Below are 20,071 nucleotides of genomic sequence, written 5' to 3' on the forward strand. Positions count from 1 at the left end.
TCCCAGGGCCCCTTTGGCTCCTGGCCTCTGATTCTGAGGTGTCCTTAGTTATTTAGGAACAGAGGTAGGAGTGCAGAGGTAAGGTAGGTACCCCAAAGGCGCCCCTAGATTATTTCCATGGGATATGGCTGCCAGTCAGCCTTCCATCAGTATAACAAACATCCAAGATGACCAACTTATAAGGAAAGAAAATTTACTTTATAAGGAAGAAAAATTCATACATTAGAGGTTACAGGCGCCTGCAGACAGGACAACTCATTCCTCTCAGCTTCTTTTGGGGTCCAAAGGTGTGTGGGGAAACAGTGGAGGAAGTCATTCAGAGCACGGCCACGAATCAGGAAAAAGAAAGTGACTGGGGTCCCACAGTCCCCTCCCAGACCCCACACTAGAAGCTTCTGTCACCTCCTAATAGGCCACCTAGAGCACAGGCTATTAAAAATAAGCAGGTCTGGGTGGAGTGTACCTCAGGGTCAGAGCATTAGCCCGGGTGATGCCCTGGGCTCTGTCACAGCACATATCAAAGCAAATCCAGCAAGAAGTGGAGAGAGAATGCACACACACACACACACATACACACAGATACATACACACACATACACACACACATACACACACACATACACACAGATACATACACACACATACACACACACATACACACACATACATACACACACATACACACACACATACACACACACATACACACAGATACATACACACAGATACATACACACACAGATACATACACACACATACACACACACATACACACATACATACACACACACACACACACATATATACACACACATACACACACATACACACACACAGATACATACACACATACACTCACACACACACATATACACACACACATACACACACACACACACATACACACACACACACACACACACAGGGGGGAGAGGGGGGAGAGGGGAGGGGGGAATGTCAGGATGGAGAAAGCAAGAAGGGAAGTCTGACCGTGGTGCACGCTTTTAGTCCCAGCACTCGGGAAGCAGAGGCAGGCAGATCTTTGTGAGTTTGAGACTAGCTTGGTCTACAGAGTGAGTTACAGGACATCCAGGGTTACACAGAGAAACCCTGTCTTGACAAACAAACAAACAAACAATTAATCAAGGAGGGAGACAGGCAGAGGGATGGCCAGAAAGAGGAAGTCTTGAAGATGGGAAGGTGACAGGCATGGAGGGCTTCTGAGGGCAAGATACTGCATCTAAGAGAATCCAGTGGGAATATCCACTCCTATAAAGAAAGCTGAGGCTTGCTGAAATCCCTCAGAAGCTGGGGGAGGAGAAAGGCAGGGGACAGACCCCTTCCTGACCTCAGAAGAAACATAACCTTACTGTATCCGGGTGCCAGACTTCAGTCCCCAGAACCTGCCTCAAATCTCCTCATTTGTGGTCATTTGTTCTAGGGAAAGAATATCCCCTACAAACAGGGAAACTGAGGTGAAGTGAGTGGAGGCTGTGGCAGCTGTGAAGCCTTCAGTGTCCCTTCCCACCCAAAGGACACCCACCAGGAGAGGTGATTCACCAGAGGGAAATAGCCAGGTGCTAACTCCAGAAAGAGATGGGTGGGCCACAGCAGCCACACGCGCACACATCTTTGGAATGGAGCTACCTTCTCTGCCTCCTCACGGACCCAGAGAACATTCCAGAAGCATCTTACCCCACCTGTAGCCCCATGCAGCCTCTGTCACTCCATTGGCAGGAACTCAAGAGGTCAAACAAAGAAAGCATTCCAAGAGGCAGCTGCCCTGAAGAATCCAGCCGTGCAGACCTGTGCAGAGAGATGACAGCAATAGAGCCAGTGATGACCCCAAGGAGAAGGGCACAGGGTCCCAGGGGACCCAAAACTAGACATGGTAATGCTGTGAATGTGGCCCTGAAATACGATGACTGGTTGATTCTGTCCTCATGACAAGCTAGAGACCAGTGTGCCATTTTGAAGGGGAAAAAAATGAGTGTTTAATATCCCACTCCCACCCCGTGCACTTGGAACAGAATAAGCCCAGATTGGGAGGCTAAGATATCGGAGGACTGAGTTCAAGTTCTATTCATGTCTTCTGTGACTTTGGGATTCTTCCTATAAGCAGAGTTACTGGGCTGGGTCGCCCTGGGGTCGGGTTCCATGGTATCGTGCCTGTCCCAGAATCTCAGCCTTGGCCTCTGTGTTGTACCACATCTCACTTGAAGGGAAGCCTCTGGCTTCCAAAAGGTTGGAAATGTGCACTGAATGCCGCACTCCCCCTCCCCTGGGCTTTCTGTCGGAATGACAGATGCCATCCGGTCCACTGTGCCTTTCTGCAAGCTTGTGTGAAGCTGCTTTCCCGCCCGTCTCCTGCAAACACCTCTCCTTTACCTACAGACACCATCAGACTCTGGACACCATGCCAGGAGTCCAGTCCTTGTGTGGAGAATCCGGTGTCTCTGCAGAGAGGATGTGGCCAGGGGTTATCACCAAGAACAAGAATAGAGGGTGCCGGCCACTTCCTGACCTGTTTGACAAACCCCAACAGGTCCCCACAGCTAAGAGCTTACAGCTGTCAATTGGCTCTTCTGTTCCAACACTACAAATCTGTGGCTTAAACCAATAATTTAGGGTGTGTTCACACATCACCGGTGGCTTAGAGAACTTGGGGCAGAAGAGTCAGCATGGGTAGTTGAATGGTGATTTGAATGAGGTGATATTTGAATGCTCAGGTCAGTTTCTGGGAGGCTTAGCAATGTGGCCTTGCAGGAGGAACTGTGTCCCTGGGAGGCAGCTTTGAGGTTTCAACAGCCCCCGTTTGCTGTCGCTTTGTGCTCTCAGTTTAGGAGGCCAGCGCTCAGCTCGCTGTTCCTCTTGGCGCCTGCTTGCTGGCATGTACACTACTCCACCATGACGGTGATGGGTTCATCCCACTGGAACTGCTGGCCTGATTTGTTCCCTATAGCTTCACGCTCACTGAATCAGCCCTGTGCCCCATCACCACCTCAGCCCTGAGGCACCTCAGAGAGGGCAGGAGCCTCAGGTTAAAACCTCAGGGTGCCCAGTACATCACTCGGTAGCTTTTTGCTTCTGTAAGGAATATGTCAGGTAATCAGCTTACAAAGAGGAAAGGGGTTGGAGATGATGCCACTTCCCCGTAATACATCACTCAGAAGGAAGGGGAACCTCCAGCTAGGGGTCAGCCTTAGCGACATAGCAAGGTCATGTTTCAAGAGGGAAAAAAGAGAAAATAATAATAATAACAACAACAACAGCAAAAGAAAAGAAATAACAATAATAAAACAAATGCAATAACAAAAACAAACGAAAAAGAAATAGTAGGGAGCTAGTGAGATGGCTCAGCAGTTAAGAGCATTGGCTACCCTTCCAGAGGTCCTGAGTTCAAGTCCCAGCAACCACACAGTGGCTCACAACCATCTATCAGAGGATCTGGTGCCCTCTTCTGGCAGGCAGATGTATATGCAACACAGCACTCATACAGTAAATAAATAATTTTTTTAAAAAGGAAACAACAACAGCAGCAACAACAACAAAAGGGGATGTTTATTTATTTTGGCTCACGATTCTGGACACTTCATTCCGTGGTGAATTTCCTCTGGTGATTTGAGGAAAATCATGGTGGCAGTAGGTGACAAAACTGTTCACCTCACAGATGAGATGAGAAAGAACAGGGCTGGAGTGCCAGGACCCTCTTTAAAGGCTCATCCCAATGACATCACTTCCTTTATTTTAAAAACTTTTATTTTTATTTTATGTGTGCGAGTGTTTGCCTGTACAAAGACCTGTGCACCATGTACATGCCTGGTTTGAAGAGGGCATCAGAGTCCCTAGACCTGGGAACTAAATCTGGGTTCTCTGCAAAAACAGCAAGTGCTCTTAACCACTGAGCCACCTCTCCAGCCCTAGACCCCACCTCTTAAAGATTTTTCCACCTCCCAGTTGTGATGGGGACAACAGGGTCCTTGGGAGGTGCTTATATAGACCAAATCACATTTCCTGCATCTACCCATGCACACAGGAAGGTAAGGGCATGAAACCTAAAGGCAAAACTACACAATAGTCCTCGGACACAAGCCCTAAGATGAAGAGCCAGGACACCCTCAACCCTCTGAGACCTCTCAATGTCTCCCTCCAGTGAAAGGCTCTTTACTCTCTAAAAGGGAAAACCACCACTTCAACTTCTATTGTTACCCTTATAATCTCAGAATTCGTGGTGGCCAACTTTCTATGTGCACTTGCCTGGGTCCTGGGATGCCCAGATAACTAACTAATCCGTGTCTTCGAGGGCCATTTCAGAAGAAACAGCAGAGTTTTGTGGACCACATGAGGAAGGGGGTGGCAGCATCCAGTCCTGCTAGAGCCCAACAAAGAAAAGTAAAGAAGGCTGCATTGACCTCCCTCTGCCTGACTACTAAGCAGGGTCCCCATCTTCCCCTGCCTTGTGTCCCTTATTTTCTGGGCCTCCAGTTTGCAAAGGCTGTGGGACTTCTTAACTGCCATAAGTTTGTGAGTCCAAACCTTTGAACAAACCCCTTTTCTAGAAGAGCTGTGTTCCTGCACCCTCTTCTGTTGGGGGTTACCTGCTGTGTCCACTGCCTTTACCTCTGCATAGCCCAGTGGAGCTGGGTCTCACAGTTGCTTCTCAAAATGTTTTACCTGCCACCTTGGCTTCCCATCACCCGGAGGGTGCCAAAGACTGTGTGTGTCTAGAGATGTGACACTTGTCCGCTGTGTTTTATCACAGTGTCTGCTTGCATGGTTGTAAAATATCCCAGTGACAAATGGAGGGCCCTTTCCATGGCTGTTGGCTGTAACAGTGTTGGAGTGGGCATCTGGATGCTCTCCAGGAGGGGGTTGAAGACCGTCTTGCTGGGCGATTCCAGCTGGTCACCAGGGGAGTGTCTCAACTGTCTTTACAGTCTGTTCCTCCAGTGGAATTTTAGGTCCATGCCTCACAGTTTATGTTTGGGGGTCGGAGGGGGAAGATAAGTACATTTCTTAAGAGGCCTAACTAACAAGTGAGGAAGGACTATCTCATATCCACACCTCTTTCTTTCCAGTTTGTAGTAGAGTGTCTGGACTGGGCCCTGGGAGGTCAGGTGTGCTTTCCTGGGAGCACAAACTCTTTCCTTTCCCCAGCACAGCAGGCAGAGAGACAGGGACCCCAGAGCTCTGGGACTCACCTGGGGGCACCCTAACAAACATGAGGGACAGTGACGGAGGCAACATAGCAACCGTGTTTCTAGTATTGTCTCTTTTAAAAGCTTTGCCAAGTCGCGGTGTGCCTCACTCTCCCCAACCTCCTGGATTGCTGTCTTTTTCCATGGTCTCTTTCAGCACAGAGCACTGGGTTTTGAGCGACCTCTGCTGGTCATCTAGTGAACGGCCGGATCAAGCCTGCCAGAAAAGGAACAAACTTTGAACTTAATGCTGGTTTAGAATGACAGTGTTAGTTACATGTATGAAGTTGTCAGAGAGCTAGCTTAATCAATATAATACGACAGCACCATGGCAGGTCCATGGGATAGCTCTCCCGATTACCAAGTGGAAGAGTATTGGAGGAGCCTTTATGAGGAGAAATGAAATGGGATTATTAAAACCATTGCAAGTGTGAGTGCTTCATAAAACAGGCAGCTTTGGTCAGGATAAAAGTAAAATAAAAGACAGTGTTTTTAAAAAGAGTCTAAAGAAGTGTCTAAAAACTCATAAATGCCACTGTAAGAGACCAATGGGAGGGTGCACCAGTTGCAGAAAGATCTATTTGGCTTAATCCTCTGCCAAAAGAAAGCATGCCATAGTAAGAGGTGGTAAGATGTGGCATTTGTGTCAGAGTACAGTGGAACCATGAAAACCAGACTGTCATCATGTTATACACTATAGAGAAATGCTAGTTATGTTCAACTGCGCCTTACAAAGTAGATCGCAGAGCCATATACAGCAGAACTTTCATGTCAAGTCTGCCAGGCGCCCATTCTAGGCTGTATGAGAGAGGTATCTAGAGGTTCTAGGCTGTATATTGTGTGAGAGAGGTATCTAGAGGTTCTAGGCTGTATACTGTGTGAGAGAGGTATCTAGAGGTTCGAGGCTGTATACTGTGTGAGAGAGGTATCCTCTTTGGCTTTCTCAGGAAGGAACAGGTGTGTGCTTTCCTACAGATCCTACAGGCAGAGACCTCGGAAGAAGCCTGCATGAGACAGTCATCTGGAGTTGCAAGGAAAGAGTATGTGATCTCGGAGAGGCTGCAGTCCTCTGGAGAGGAGAGAAGATGAAGCAGAGAGCAGCAGGACTGAGCTGAGCGAATAAGCATGTGTGCCTGTGATCAGATCCAGTATGACCGGCAGCCAGTCCTCTGCTGGGACTGTCAGACAGGAGATTCTTTCCCTGTCAGGTTAACTTGTGGTTTTGCTCCTGTGCCTGAAAGGATGGATCCACATCTCCAAACCCGAGCTCTTCAGCCCCTTTACTTTCATCGAGCCAATCACGAGAGATGGCTTTTATCTGCTGATGCGTGTTGCGTAGATTCTGGCCTGTGCGCTGGCCTTCTGCTTTCCCTCGATCTTCTAGGACCCACCCTGGTTCCTTTGCACCCTTGGAGACTCTGGGCTTCCTCTGAGGACTTCCTCCTCCAGCCACCTGGCTGAGACACATCTTTCTGCTTGCTCTGTGACTGGCTGCCTGTCATGCCAGCACTAGCAAAGGCACTGGTCCTGTCACAGCTGCATTCAGCTCTCAGGTTCCAAAGATATAAAGTGTCTTGGATATTCCTGATGTGAGAAGACGTGTGCATAGGTACCTGGCTAGCAAGTGGGCTGTGTGAGTCTGATAGAGACTGGTATTTATGGAGGAGGAAGTTTTTCCTCTCATTGTGGAGCACGGCTAGCTGGGCCAAGACCTTTCTCAGAGGACACACTGCAGGGTCAATCAGGCTTTGGCCAGCCCAGATCGCTTCTCCCATGATGCTTCACTTCCCATATGATCACTTCATCCCGTGGGTGCTTTTATCTGGAATCAGCTTGAAATCAGGCACCACAACTTGAATACCAGCTCCTAACAGGACGCTGAGGGCCAAGGACATCTGATCAAAGTCAGAGCAAAAACTAAATCTTGCAGACAGTACACAGGGCTGAGACCAGGGCTCAGGAATGAACAGTAGGCAGCAATTTCTACCGCTTGCTTGGGCCAGACAGATGGCTTAGGATAATGTAGGCCAGACCCAGATGGCCTAGGACAGCACTGGCAGGAGGGACCACATGGTGGACACTCCTAGCCACTGAGCAGTGCTTGCTGGTCCCCAGTCTATCATCACAGATGGAGCTCATCCACAGAGGCCAACCTGCCTCGGGGCAAGGCCTGTTGGATGTGTAATGAGGTTGGCAGGTGCCGCTGTGTTTATCCTTAGAGTTGCTTCTAATTAGAGCAAGGGATTCTGATGTTCCACTTGGAAGTTTCTTTTGCAAACAAATTTGCATACTTAAGACAGGCTGCAAGAAGGAAAACAGCACATAGGAGGTGGCAAACCTGAGGGTGACAGTGGGCCAGTGTAGCCCAGCTCTTGTCCAACCGGGACAGAATCAGCAGGGGCAGAGAGTCACAGGAGCATTGGGGAGCATGGTTGGGGACCCACCCCCAATGAAACCTGCAACCTGGAGCCCAGAGGCCAGGCACCCACCTCAACACAGCACCTCCCAAGTCCAGTGAGGTGACCACCAAGTGCATCTAGAATTTGAAAGCAGGATTTTTCCATCTGCCTTGCTTGTTGGAGGATGCCACCATGCTATGGGCATCCAAGTCTCATTCAGACACCATGCAATGCACTTGAGTGGTTTCCCCATCTGTAAATACCCAACCTCTGTCACCTAGCATGGGATCCCATGAGGAAGGTGAGGGCCAAACAGCCTAAGCTTCACCGAGGGCCAAGGACAGCCAATCAAAGCCAGAGTAAAAATAAAATCTCAGAGACAGTCAACGGGGCCGAGACCAGTGCTCAGGAATGAACAGTAGGTAACAAATTCTATGGCTTGCTTGGGCCAGACAGATGGTCTAAGCTGTGACTGAATGGGAGTCATGTGACCCTAGGAAAGTCACCTCAGGGTGTCTGTCCTCAGCTGTAAATGGGATGAGAGTGTGGCCTGGGCAGGGTAGGGCTGGCAGGAACAGGAGAGTAGCCTGGAGCATAGCATCCATGGACGCAGGGTGTAATGGGACTGCCCATCTCCATCCAAAGGGGATACCCCAGGCTTCGGGCCAACTAGCCAGAGCCAGCTCCTGAGCATAGCTATGGGCCTGCATGCTGATGTGTTTGTCTCACTGATGAACACCCGAGAGAAACAAGGAAGAAAGAATTGGGTTTGGCTCAGGGTTTGAGAAGGCCATAGTCTATGTATCTCTTTGGGTGAGGTTGGGCATCTCACTGGGTCCTGTGACCATGGAGGCTGTACGGCATGCCTCTCTCCTGGTACTGCCAGTGTATGGCATTCTGGCTCTATTTCCAGGCTGTGGTGAGGACACGATGGTGTAGGGGGTGTGGTGGAGTAAATCTGCTCCTCTCATTCTCTTCTGTGACCCTCCTTGGGAGCCGGTTTGAGAAAGTAGAGTCCCAGTTGCTACCATTCCTAATGTCCTGTGGAACAAGGACTAAATAAGGCAGGTAAAATGGGGGACTCTGGAAGCCCAGAAGTGGAATGCTGTGTGGGGTCACAGTGGGAGTAGGCTGCCTCTGCAGTGCCGTACTGGGCCTTGAGGAGTCACCTAGAGACTCACGGGTCTCTTCCAGGAATCCACAGAACAAGGTCTTTGACTCCAGCTGCTGGGAAGAGATGCCTGACATGGCAGTTATCACAGGCCAGACCTCTGAGCTATCACAGAGGCCGAACACAGCATGAGCAGCAGACACTACAATGGCTGTAGCTACTGAAAGACCTGGGCAGGTACTGTACAGTACAGTCTTTCAAGCATAGTAGCTATTACCATCTCCATCAGAGCAGCTGAACTCAGAAGCAACAGACCCTCAAGATCCAGCCCTGTCCAAGGACCTTTCCTCATAGAAGTGGGTAGGAAGGGTGGTTAGACCCTCACCCGAGGTTCCAGACACTCTTCCCATGCCTCCCTCCCAGCTGTATGGTATGTACTTCTGCCCAGGCTTGCAGATGGTCTTGTGGTCTCAGAAGGTACCAGAGCATAGACACATGCAGTGTGTCTGAGTCAAGTGAAGGAGGATTCCATCTATTCTGGAGCCACTGCTTTGGGGTCACACACCCTGGAAGTAACCTCTCACCCGTGTTGAGGAAGCTCAATAAATTCATTCATTGGCTCCTCAAACTGAACTTGGGTGGGATCAAACTTTGGTCTCTTGGTGGAGCGCTATGTACTGTGACAGATGTTCGTTCAAATGTCTCCCAAAGGTGCACACTGTAGGAGGGCACCATTAAGAAGATGGGTGCAGGGTCCCAAAGCTGAACTGTTATCAGTCCCTCTTCCAGTAAGCAGGACACATCCTTCCCTGCACAGTATGTGGGACTGGACCTCCCTTCGTCAGGGGCACCGAGGGGAACTCCCCTCCCCCCTCCCCCGAGACGCTGTAGCTCTTCCTGGTGTACACACTGAATATCCCCCAGCATCATATCTGCTCATCCACAAACTCCCCACTCGAGTTTTGAGATGCTGAGCTCGCTTTTTGAATGAGGTCCTTATTTATTTGCTTTACAGCACCAAGGACACCTTCATCGCAGAGCACTTGAGCCCAGCCTCTTTGCTTGAGCCATTTAGACCAAACTGTGCTTCCTCAGCCCTCAGGTGTGGCTGAGTGCTCGTCTGCAGCCCAAATTCTCAGAGGTTTCCAACATCACTGGTGTTTGGAATTGTCCTCAGCTGCAGGGCGTGGCATGTCTAAGACTTGGCCCATTTTCTGTTTCATAGCTGGATACTATGGACCGCATCATTCCTAAAGAACAGGGGCTTATTCAGCACTTGGTTCTGGAAGTCCAAAGTTAAGGGCCTGTGCAGGATAAGAGCCTTCTAAATGGTGGGACTCAAGAGTCCCAAGGCTGAGCAGGGAATCACAAGGCAAGACACAACAGGTAGGCTCCTCGAACGAGGTCACCAGTGCAGTTATATGGTCTCCTCATGCTCTGGTGTAATAATAAGTACTTCCCAAAGGGGCTGCCTGCAGACACCATATTTGGATATAGTAAGTTTCTACCCTCCCCTCCTCGTCTACCACACCTGACTTCCCAGCATCCTTGTAACTTCAAAGAATCATATACTCTCCATCCTGCAGGCTTCCCCTGAAGAGCTTGTTTTACTGAAAGCGTGACACCAAAAGGAGGAACTAGGTCTGTGGGTTAATGGATGCAAATACTTGCAACTGATTGGGGGGTGGGGTACAGGAGCGAAGGGAAGATCTGGGGCTATAGGAGGGGGTAGTCTTTAAGGAAGTGCATTGCATGTTTGTGTAAATTTCTCCTCTGGCTGTCTACAAAAATAGGTGCTTCTTTTTCTTTTTTGGTAGTACTTTAGATTGAAGCAATGGAGTCTCACAAGCACTGTGCCATTAAGTCACATCCTCAGACCTCTTTATTTGGAGCCAGTCTCAGCAAACTTTTTAGGCTGGCCTTGAACACATTCTGTGCGGTAGGCAAGTCCTTCCCATTCCGAGATGGCACGTAAGGTCCATAGTACTTGCAAAGTTTTGATAGCTGAGCTTGTCGGCTTAGGATTTAGAGAACCTGGCACTCAAGGGTCACAAGATGGCTCTTCCAGAGGTCCCAGGAGCCCCTCAAGCCAGGCTTGTCCAAAGCCGTCCAGCAAAGCCCCCAGGCGATGGCGACCCACGACACTGTCTGCGCAGCCTGGATGCCAGGGCACCTGTCGGGCCGCCTCAGGACAGATACTCCCGCACCGTGAGCTCCTTCAGGGTGGCGTCCCTGTGCGTGGGCCTCCGGAGCTGGTTCTCGTCCAGGCGGCTCTGCAGCGCCGCGAAGTCCTTGCCCAGCGCGTAGGCCAGGCGCACCATGGCGTCCAGCAGTGGCGCGTAGTAGCGGTGGTTCTCGCGCGTCCGCAGGCATCGCAGCGCGCGCTCGCCGACTGCGAAGGCCTCGGCCGGCCGCTCGAGGTCGCGCAAGCAGACGAGCGCGGCGCAAAGCGCGGGCACGGCGGCGCTCGGGCAGTGCGCCGTCAGCTTCTCCTGCAGCGGCAGCGCGCGGCCCAGCAGCTCGAGCGCGCGCGCGTACTGGCCGGCGCGCAGGCAGCCGAAGGCCTCGCGCAGCTCGGGCCGCGTGAGGAAGTCGAGGAACTCGCGCGAGCGGCGCACGGCGCGCACGGCGTAAAGCAGCCGCAGGTACTCGCGCAGCTCCCGGCGCCGCTCGCAGATGGTCTCGGCCGACAGGTTCCCGGTCAGGCGCTTCCGCGGGAACGCCACGTCCTCCAGCTCCGGCCCGAAGCGCTTGAGGAGGGCCTTCTGCAGCCTCTCGAAGTCCGAGTAGCGCCGTTCCACCACCGCCTTGTCGCTGTCGAAGCTCCCGGTCTGGATGACCACGACTTGGTACATCTGCAGGCAGACCGGAGAGGATGAGCCTCAGGACAGCCTGAGTGCGCGCCGCACCCGCACCCCCGCGGCTGTGTGCACGCGCACGCGCTCAACCCTGCTGGGGCTGGAACCCAGGGACCGTGCACAAGTCTGGCAAGTGGTCTGCCATTGAGCTATACAGCCTCGCCCCAGGTCATTTGGTTATTTTAAATTTAATTTAATTTTTTTTCCTTTTTAATTACTCACTTTAAATCCCGCTCACCGCCCCCTCCTTGTACCCTCTCCCACAATCCTTTCCCCTCCCCTGTCCCAGGCCATCTGTTTTTGAAATATGAACTAGCCTTGTAGTTTACAGATGGACCCTGATATTCCAGCCTTAGTCTTGCAAATTCTGCGGTTGTAGGCGTGCCCTGCTTGGCAACAGTGTCTCCTTTCCCCCTCTCCCTCTACACACCTGCCCCTGTGCCATTTTTAAAGTCACATTTTGTACGAAGTAATAATATTACCTTTTACATTTTCTTTAAAAAACATTTTTACATGTGTCTGCGGTGTGTGTGTGTGGTTTGTGTAGATCAGAGGACAACTTGTGAGAGTTGGTTCTCATTTTCCAGCATGTGGCTTCTGGGTGTCAAAGTCAGGTGGACAGGCTTGGCAGTAGGTGCTTGTACAGGCTGAGCCATCTGGCTGGCCCTCTGCCATTTTCACGCATACACATAGCATACTTTGAAGTTCATCTCACACTCTCACACACGCGCACACACACACACATACGCGCACACACAGGCACACCTACTCTCCTGCTGTACTATGAGTAAAGGTAGAAAGGCGGTCCCTGGCAAATGTTGGCTCTAGAATAGCAGTGCTTAGATGCACCTTGGAAGAAAAGGCACCGGGAGTTGCTGATGGGGCTGGTGTCTCTCTTGGCTTTTTATCATCAAAAACTGGGGCTCCGTGTCCTAAATTGGGAAGCGTGGGCTGGAGTCAGGAAGGGCCCATCTGGAACACCTGAGCATTTGTTTCAGGCATAACGCATTGGTCTTAGATTGGGAATTTAACCTCCTTGAGCTTCAGTTGTCTCATCTTTAACTTGAGGATGTGTTGGCAATTCTTCTAGGCTCCGTCCAAACAGCTACCTAGTAACAGCTTGTGGGGGCTGCAAGCCAGGTACCAGCCAGGCTATAAGAAGATTTCTTGCACCCCAGCTCCCTTGCTCTCCCCCCTCTTTTTCATTGTCTTTCTCTATGTCTCTCAGTCTCTCTCACTTTCTGTCCTTCTCTGTCCCCCTCCTTTCCCTACCTCTACCCCTTTTCCATATCCCCTTCCCTCAACAAACTTGCTTTTGTATTAGGCCTGTCAAACAGCTGATTGTTCAGGAGACTCCTGAACATGGGCCCACGGAGGTCCTCCCTCCTGCTGCTGCACTGTACCTCCGGTTTATACAACACAACAGGATAGGAATAGTTCCTGTCTTCTGCACGAGGGTTAAATAGCTGAGTGAACTCATTGATTCGAGGGAGAGCTGTACCCAGTACAAGCTGGTAGCTATGGTAACTGTACTGGTCCCAGTAAGGAGGAGTGGTGAGTGGGACCTCACAGGTCCCAGTGAGGTGGGAATACTTGGTATTACTCGTCCATCTTCCTAGAACAGGCCAATCTCACTCAGACGGCACTCCCATTGGGAACTCCCCACAAACCAGGACTAGCAGCTAGAATTAAATAACAGAGCTCAGCTTTCTTTTGGGTTTACTTTTGTAATTGTTTTTTTTTTTTTCTTAATGTCCTGTGAAACTGATCTTTCCCTGACATGTATTTTAAAAGCAAGTCAAATAAAAAGCCAGAAACATATTAACAATTAAAGGAGATTTCAGAATCAGCAGAGAAGGGGTGTGAAGGGGTGCAGATGACTGACACCTGGCATCATGGGAACATGACTCACAGTCCTCGTGGCACCCTACCTTCATGTGGGACCGTGCAACCTCCCTTTCTCTGGAAGACTGTGAGTTAGTGTGCCATATTAGAAGTGGAAAGCTGTGATCTCCCAAGGCCTTCCCCGACCACGCAGGAGGTGACTGATGGGAGGAGCCCCATCATTCTAAGCTCTGCTTACCACAAACTTGGAGACTTTCCTCTCCTCTATGCGGGCTGAGGCGATCTCAAAGAGCAGCCTGACATGTTTCCAGCGGCTCTTCTCCTTCTGCCAGTGTTCCTGGAGTTCCCTTGTGGTCATGCTGGAGTTAGAGCTGGGGCCATCTTGGGCTTCTGGAAAGACATTGCCTTTAAAGAATCTGTATTCTGAAGTGCCCTGCAGGCCAGGGATGGAAGGAGATGACTGGAGGCGTGGGATGGAATGGATATCAGAGTTCTGGAAGAGTTTATCTATCCCTTCCTGCCACCCTCCCTGTGGGGACATCAGCTAGACCCCTGTGAAACTACCTTGTGTATTGACCTCAATCCAACACTCCGACTGCTTCTTATTATTATGAAGTGCACTGTGGGGTAGGATCCAGTCTGTACACATCCGGCCTGCTGATGGACCATTTTGTAATCATGTGCTCCTGCCAAGCAGGGCCCACACCCATGTACTCCCTAGGGCACTGACTTGGGGCCATGGAGCTCCTTAGGGCACATCAGTGTGCAGGGGAAGCCCTGAGGAAGTCGTATTTCAGCCTGAGCCTGGGAGGCTCTGACTACACAAACACTTTATCTCAGGGTGCAGCTGCCTTTCTCGGCTCTGAATTCCTGATTCCTTGTCTGAAAACCAACAGTGGTGTTTTGTTTTGTTTTGTTTTGTTTTGTTTTGTTTTGTTTTGTTTTGTTTTGTTTTGTTTTGTTCTGTTCTGTTCTGTTCTGTTCTGTCTTGTCTTGTCTTGTCTTGTCTTGTCTTGTCTTGTCTTGTCTTGTCTTGTCTTGTCTTGTCTTGTCTTGTCTTGTCTTGTCTTGTCTTGTTTTGTCTTGAGACAGGGTTTCTCTGTTTAGCCTAGCTGTCCTAGAACTTTCTCTGTAGACCGGGCTGGCCTCCAATTCACAGAGATCCGCCTGCCTCTGCCTCCCTAGTACTGGGATTAAAGGCGTGCACCACCACCACCCAGCTCCCCACAGTATTTCCTAAACCTCACTTGAGTCCCACACCTTTCTGAGAATCTGTTTAGATTTTTTTTTCCAACACAATTGCATAAAGGATTGTTCACTTATTGCAAGAGGCACAGGCCTGGAACGTCCTTATCTTGTACCACCTGACACTCATGTCACTCCCCTGCCTCACCCCATTTTGATACTGGAGTGAGTGCTTCCCATTTTGTTCCAGTAGACTTTTCCTGGCACATCTACAATTCTTTTTCACCAATGTCTCTCTTCTGAGCTTGGAGGCCAGGAAAGTGATCAGTCTACTTGTCATGCATGGCACACCCCAGGCTTCAGCAGATCCATCTTAAATGAGTGTAAAGAGAGATGATTCCAGGAGATGGCACTATAGCAGATACTGTCAGTGCCAGGCCACACCCCCTGGCAGCCACTGTTCTGGAAAATGCCATTGGCTTCTAAGGAAAGCACCTATAACTCAGGACCCTAGGGCCTTTCTAGGACTACAGCAACATGGCCAGGTGTCTCCCTTAGCACTTGCAGAAAGAAAGGGATGTTGGACAATCTTTGGCTTCTTTGTCCTTGGATGCACAACTCAGGTATGTTCTTTACACTTTCCCATGAGCCCCCATCCAGCCTGAGTCACAGTCACCTACCCTAGTCATGTGATCACCCACCCCCTATACAGGAGGCTGCTCTTGTTCCCAATCTGCTCTGTCTCCGAGGATCATCTCCCACGTAATGAGCATGCACCAAATCCTTGTGCTTAGGTTAAGGTGACCCCAGTTAAGACAGCTGCCTGGCTACCTCCGTACAACCACTGAAGTGCTTCAAATGTCTGCTAATGCCCACCTCCCTCACAGAACACAAACCCTCCAGTTTACCTTCTGGTCCTGGACATGGGAGGTCTGGGCCTGGGGGCAATACTTCCTGTCTGGTCCTTGTTCTGCATTGGTTTATGGGTCCTCTCCAGCCAGGGCTCCCAGGATGCTCTGGACTTGCCATGCTCCAAGGCTACCTGAGCTACAAGAGAGAAGAGAGCCAGCTCACACTGGGGCTCCTGCAGGAATGCTAAGGATTCCATGCTGGCAGGCAGGGAGGAATGACAATGATGCCTTGCTGTGTCCCCTGTTACCCACCCAGCCAGATCAAACCTAGCCCTCTCCTGTAATGGACAGACAGATCCTGAGTTATGGTTGTGCTCCATGCAGTATACAGTTGCTCTGGATTTCACAGGAAATACTGTCAAGTGACAGCACCATCATTAGAGATGACCTGGGTGAAGCGTACTGGCTAGTCCAGATAAATGTCCCACCACTCAGCTTTATATTACAGTGCACCCCTCTCCATCTATCTACCTTTAAGCAAATATTTAATATGCCCAGTTCATCTCATCTGGCGCCTCATACTTCATTTTTTAAAGAACACCCACAAAACTTTGGCATTACTGCCAGATAACAGGTAAGGAAGCAGGTCTAGCCTGAGGTCTCACCATTGGTACAGAGGAGCAAGGGAGAACTGCGTCTAAGATGTGCAGGCCAGGGATGCCTCTTTGCATGTTCCCAATGTGACCACCCTCCCCTGCAGGGACTCTTTCTATTCTCACTTTGTGGTAAGGAACTGAGAGCTGCCTGCCAGCCAGGGCTGGGGTTGGGGCAGGGACACAAGCCCAAATTGGCCGACTACAGAATCTGCTCTGATCGGAAGCGGGCAGCAGGCAGGCAGCAGGCCAGCAGGCTTCTGGAGTCCAGTCTGTACACAGAAGTAAATGGATGCCTTGATAACTGTCAGTTTACCCTCCTCTGTGCCTCAGAGTCTTATAAAATGGGTACAATATCAGAATTACCTTCACAGGCTGGTATGAGGATTACCATAGGCCTACCCCATACAGCTTGGACTCGGGGCTCTTCACACAACAGGGACTGCACAGTCCTCTCTGTTACTAGGATCTGACATGCATTAGGTGTTTGAGGAATACAAATGAAATAAATAACTCTAGAAGGGTGTGCTTTTTACAGATAGCTGCACATTAGGAGACGAGAAATAAGACATTCTCTCAGAGGAACAAACGGCTGGACACTGTCTTGGGCACATGTGTTAGGTTTTCTGACAGAATTCCAGGCATCAACAGCTGAAGGCTTTATTATGTTCATTTTCAGGTTTCAGCTCATGGAGGCGGGGAGGACATGGGCAGAGCACAGCAGCTCACCTCCAGGTGGCGGGGAAGCAAAGAGGAAAGAGGAAGGGAAGAGGAGGGGGACCGGAGAGAACATGCCTGCATTTATAGAGGCATTTCCCTTGTTTCCCTTGTTTTTAACGTGTGTGTGTGTGTGTGTGTGTGTGTGTGTGTGTGTGTGTGTGTGTGTGTGTGTGTGTGTGCACGCATGCATGCTCGCTCATGCCTGTGCATGTCCCTCAGCTCATGAAGAGTATGGAGGTCATATGACAGCTGCAGGAGTACATTCCTTCCTTCTACCACACAGGTCACGGGGCTGCAACTCAGGTCATGAGGCTCAGTGGCAAATGGCTTTACCTGCAAAGCCAGCTCACTGAACCACACTTTCCTCTTTCCTCCAAGCCTTTGGCATGGTACTATCCACATTCAGGGTGGGTCTTCCCCTTAACTTAGTCATCTGCGGAAACAGCGCACAGACGCACACAGAGGTCGACTTCTCTCGGCTCCCAGGGTATTGTAAGTCCAGTTAAGTTGGCAAGATTAAGCATCATAGCACAGGAACCAAGAGGAAGTGCAATGATGTCATCACATCCTCTCTTTGAGTTAGTCTGGCCTAGGGGAGGCTTTAGCCTGTGCCTCAGGGGCTGTTCTTCATATGGCAGGTGGAAGGGACTATTTTCTGAGTGGCATCTAATCAGCGGTTCATTAAGTATCATCAGAAACCCTCCATCAGGCCTCACAGTGACAGGAGGTGGGTAAACTGAGGCACAGAACAGGGTCCCGGCTGGACCAGTGCTGTATATGCTTGGGTACTCAATAGCTTGTGTGACCTGCTAACCTCTCAGCCTCGTGGAGGAGTCAGGAGGCATGACCCCCATTCTGACTGATTGCAGCCCCTGGGCACGTCATTTATTATCTTCTGTTTTCCATCTCTCCCTTTCCTTTTTTGGGAAGGGTGGCTATAAGCCTTATCACACTGTTAAGTGTTGATGGGATGGGTCCCTCATGTTCTGCTAAGTTCTCAACCTCCCAATGCTGTGACCCTTTGATACAATACCTCAAGTCGTGGTGACTCCCCAACCCTAAAATTATTTTGATGTTACTTCACAACTGTCATTTTGCTACTGTTAGGAATTCTAATATAAATATCTGATATTTAGGATATCTGACTGTGACCCCTATGGGGGGGGGTCACAACCCATAGGTTGAGAACCACTGTGCTAAGTGCTAAAGCAAGATAGTAGGTAGTCCATAGGCTGTCATATTTAACAGGGGGTTTTATTTGTTTGCTTGCTTTTGTTTTTTGAGATAGTGCTTCACTATGTAGCCCAAGCTGCCCGGAAGTCATAATCTTCCTGTCTTTGCCTCCCTAGGGCTGGGACTACAGGTATGCCAAGGGGGCCTATTTTACCGAATGGAGATGTAGTGTTTCCTATGGGCACTCTGTACTCTCCCTATGATTTTGTCTGTGAAGTGAGTGGTGGCTTGTGGAACTGGCCCTAGTGGTCCAGGCCTTTCCAGATCTGCAGGGAACTTCTTCCATGGGGCTTCGGAAGACCGCAGAAATGTGCCCGTGCTGCGTGCTCTGGTAAACCATTCAAAAACTGGCATGAAACCGAGGCTTAGAATAAAACTCAAAGCCACAACCAAAGCTGTTCCTGTCCTCTTACAGGACAGGCTGGGAGTGACCCATTTAAAGACAAGTAGATAAAGATGATATGTTGACAGTTTCCCAAACACATCCAAGCCTCAGTTTCCCCCTGTGGGCAATTGATCCTTTTGCTAAGCTCCTTGGTTTTTTGTTTTTTTAGTTTTTTGAGACAGAGTTTCTCTGTATAGCCCTGGCTGTCCTGGAACTCACTCTGTAGACCAGGCTGGCCTCGAACTCAGAAATCTGCCTGCCTCTGCCTCCCAAGTGCTGGGATCAAAGGCCTGCGCCACTACGCCCAGCTGCTAAGCTCCTTGGGGACAGAGGGTTCTGAGGGCTGCCTTATCACTCCACACCCTCAGTGGGAAAGATTTCTAGCCATCAGAACAAAGCACTGCAGATGTTGGGACTGGACTTGGCCCAGAGGACAGAGCAGAGTCGCAGGCTCCCACCCCTCCACCCCTTACTATCTTCTGTGCATGACAATCTTCATTTTCCGGGAGCCTTGGCTCTTGTTCCCCACTTCAAGGGGCCCTGCCCTCTTCAGTCCTCCTCCTTCATACACAGGGCCACTTGTAGAGCCGAGGCCACCTTTCTCGGGGGCAGGGGGAAGGTTGTGGGGGGTGGCTAATGAAAATCTGGTAGAATATAGTAAAAGCCCTTGCCCATAAGACAGAAGAACTGAGAGGCACCCATTCAAAGAGGAGGAGGAAGGAAGGAAAGGAAGGACAGGGAGCGGCAGCCCTGGCTGCGGGAGTTTGAGTTTAAGTCTCCTTTCTTTGTAGGGCAGCCTCCTCAGGTCTCCATTGAAGGGCCAGCCAAGGCTCCACCTGCCCTGAGCACCATGGGACCCCTGGGTGCTTCTCTGTGGAGCTTGCCGCTGGAAGCGCTCTCAGTTGGGTGTGCACATCAGAATCCCCACTGGGACTGGGGAGAGGAAGTGTTAGGAGCTCTAAGGCAAGCAGGCTGCCTACCCCACAACACCCAGACAGAGCTGGGGTGGGCTCCGGATTCTTACTCGGCTACAGGGTCCACCCTTTGAGAAATACAAGCCTGGACTTGTTCCCAGGAACAGGACCAGTGCCTGGCATTGCAAAAGGAGTCAGGCTTAGAGGTTGGAGGTGGGTTTGGCCCCAGTTTCTAAGGACAGCCCATACTCTCACCACCCTTGGTCCCTCCTAACCAGTACCCAGGGAGTTCCTAGAGGGCCTCTCAAGGACATCACTGGGTCTCAGGGCGCAGAAGCCAGCTACGCTTGGGGTCAAACACTGACTGACCTGGGATCTTCAGGCTTTGTGGGTTCGGGGTCCAGGAGAGTCACATGCCCCAGTCCGATCTCTTTTTGCAAGGTCCAACTAGATGGCTGAATGTCTGCCGCAATCCTGAGTTCTCCTTTTGAAAACAGGAAATGGGCTGAGTGATCTCCTTCAGGGGCCCCAGCTTATTGGTTGCTGAAAGATGTACATTGAACCTCCTAGACAAATATCTGCAGTACATCATACAGGCCACGTGGGTCAAGGCCACCAACAGGAGGACAGTTTAACTTCACAGCAGCTTTAAGCAGCTTGATACGTATTAGACACCCGAACGATAGCTGGCATTTGGAGAATTCATTTCAAAGTCCTTT

At 50.4% G+C, this 20,071-nt stretch overlaps 1 protein-coding gene across 3 annotated transcripts; it reads right to left on the reverse strand.

Annotated features, from left to right (window-relative positions):
- Nucleotides 1-10,296: 10,296 nt before the first annotated feature.
- Snx20 (sorting nexin 20) lies at nt 10,297-19,869 on the reverse strand. Of its 3 annotated transcripts, XM_011248503.3 has the most exons (5): nt 19,722-19,869; nt 15,505-15,643; nt 13,650-13,801; nt 11,163-11,563; nt 10,297-11,090 (listed from the first exon to the last, which is right to left on the reverse strand). In XM_011248503.3, the coding sequence occupies exons 2-5, from the start codon at nt 15,623-15,625 to the stop codon at nt 10,895-10,897; spliced, it is 870 nt and encodes a 289-aa protein (XP_011246805.1). In that variant the 5' UTR covers nt 15,626-15,643; nt 19,722-19,869; the 3' UTR covers nt 10,297-10,894. The 3 variants fall into 3 exon arrangements, with proteins under 3 accessions (XP_011246805.1, XP_006531434.1, NP_082116.1); XM_006531371.3 differs by having other exon boundaries at nt 10,297-11,563; nt 15,505-15,638; nt 19,722-19,867; NM_027840.3 differs by having other exon boundaries at nt 10,564-11,563; nt 19,722-19,864.
- Between the last annotated feature and the right edge of the window lie 202 nt (nt 19,870-20,071).

This window comes from Mus musculus, chromosome 8 (assembly GCF_000001635.26).
Source record: "Mus musculus strain C57BL/6J chromosome 8, GRCm38.p6 C57BL/6J".
Taxonomy (NCBI): domain Eukaryota; kingdom Metazoa; phylum Chordata; class Mammalia; order Rodentia; family Muridae; genus Mus; species Mus musculus.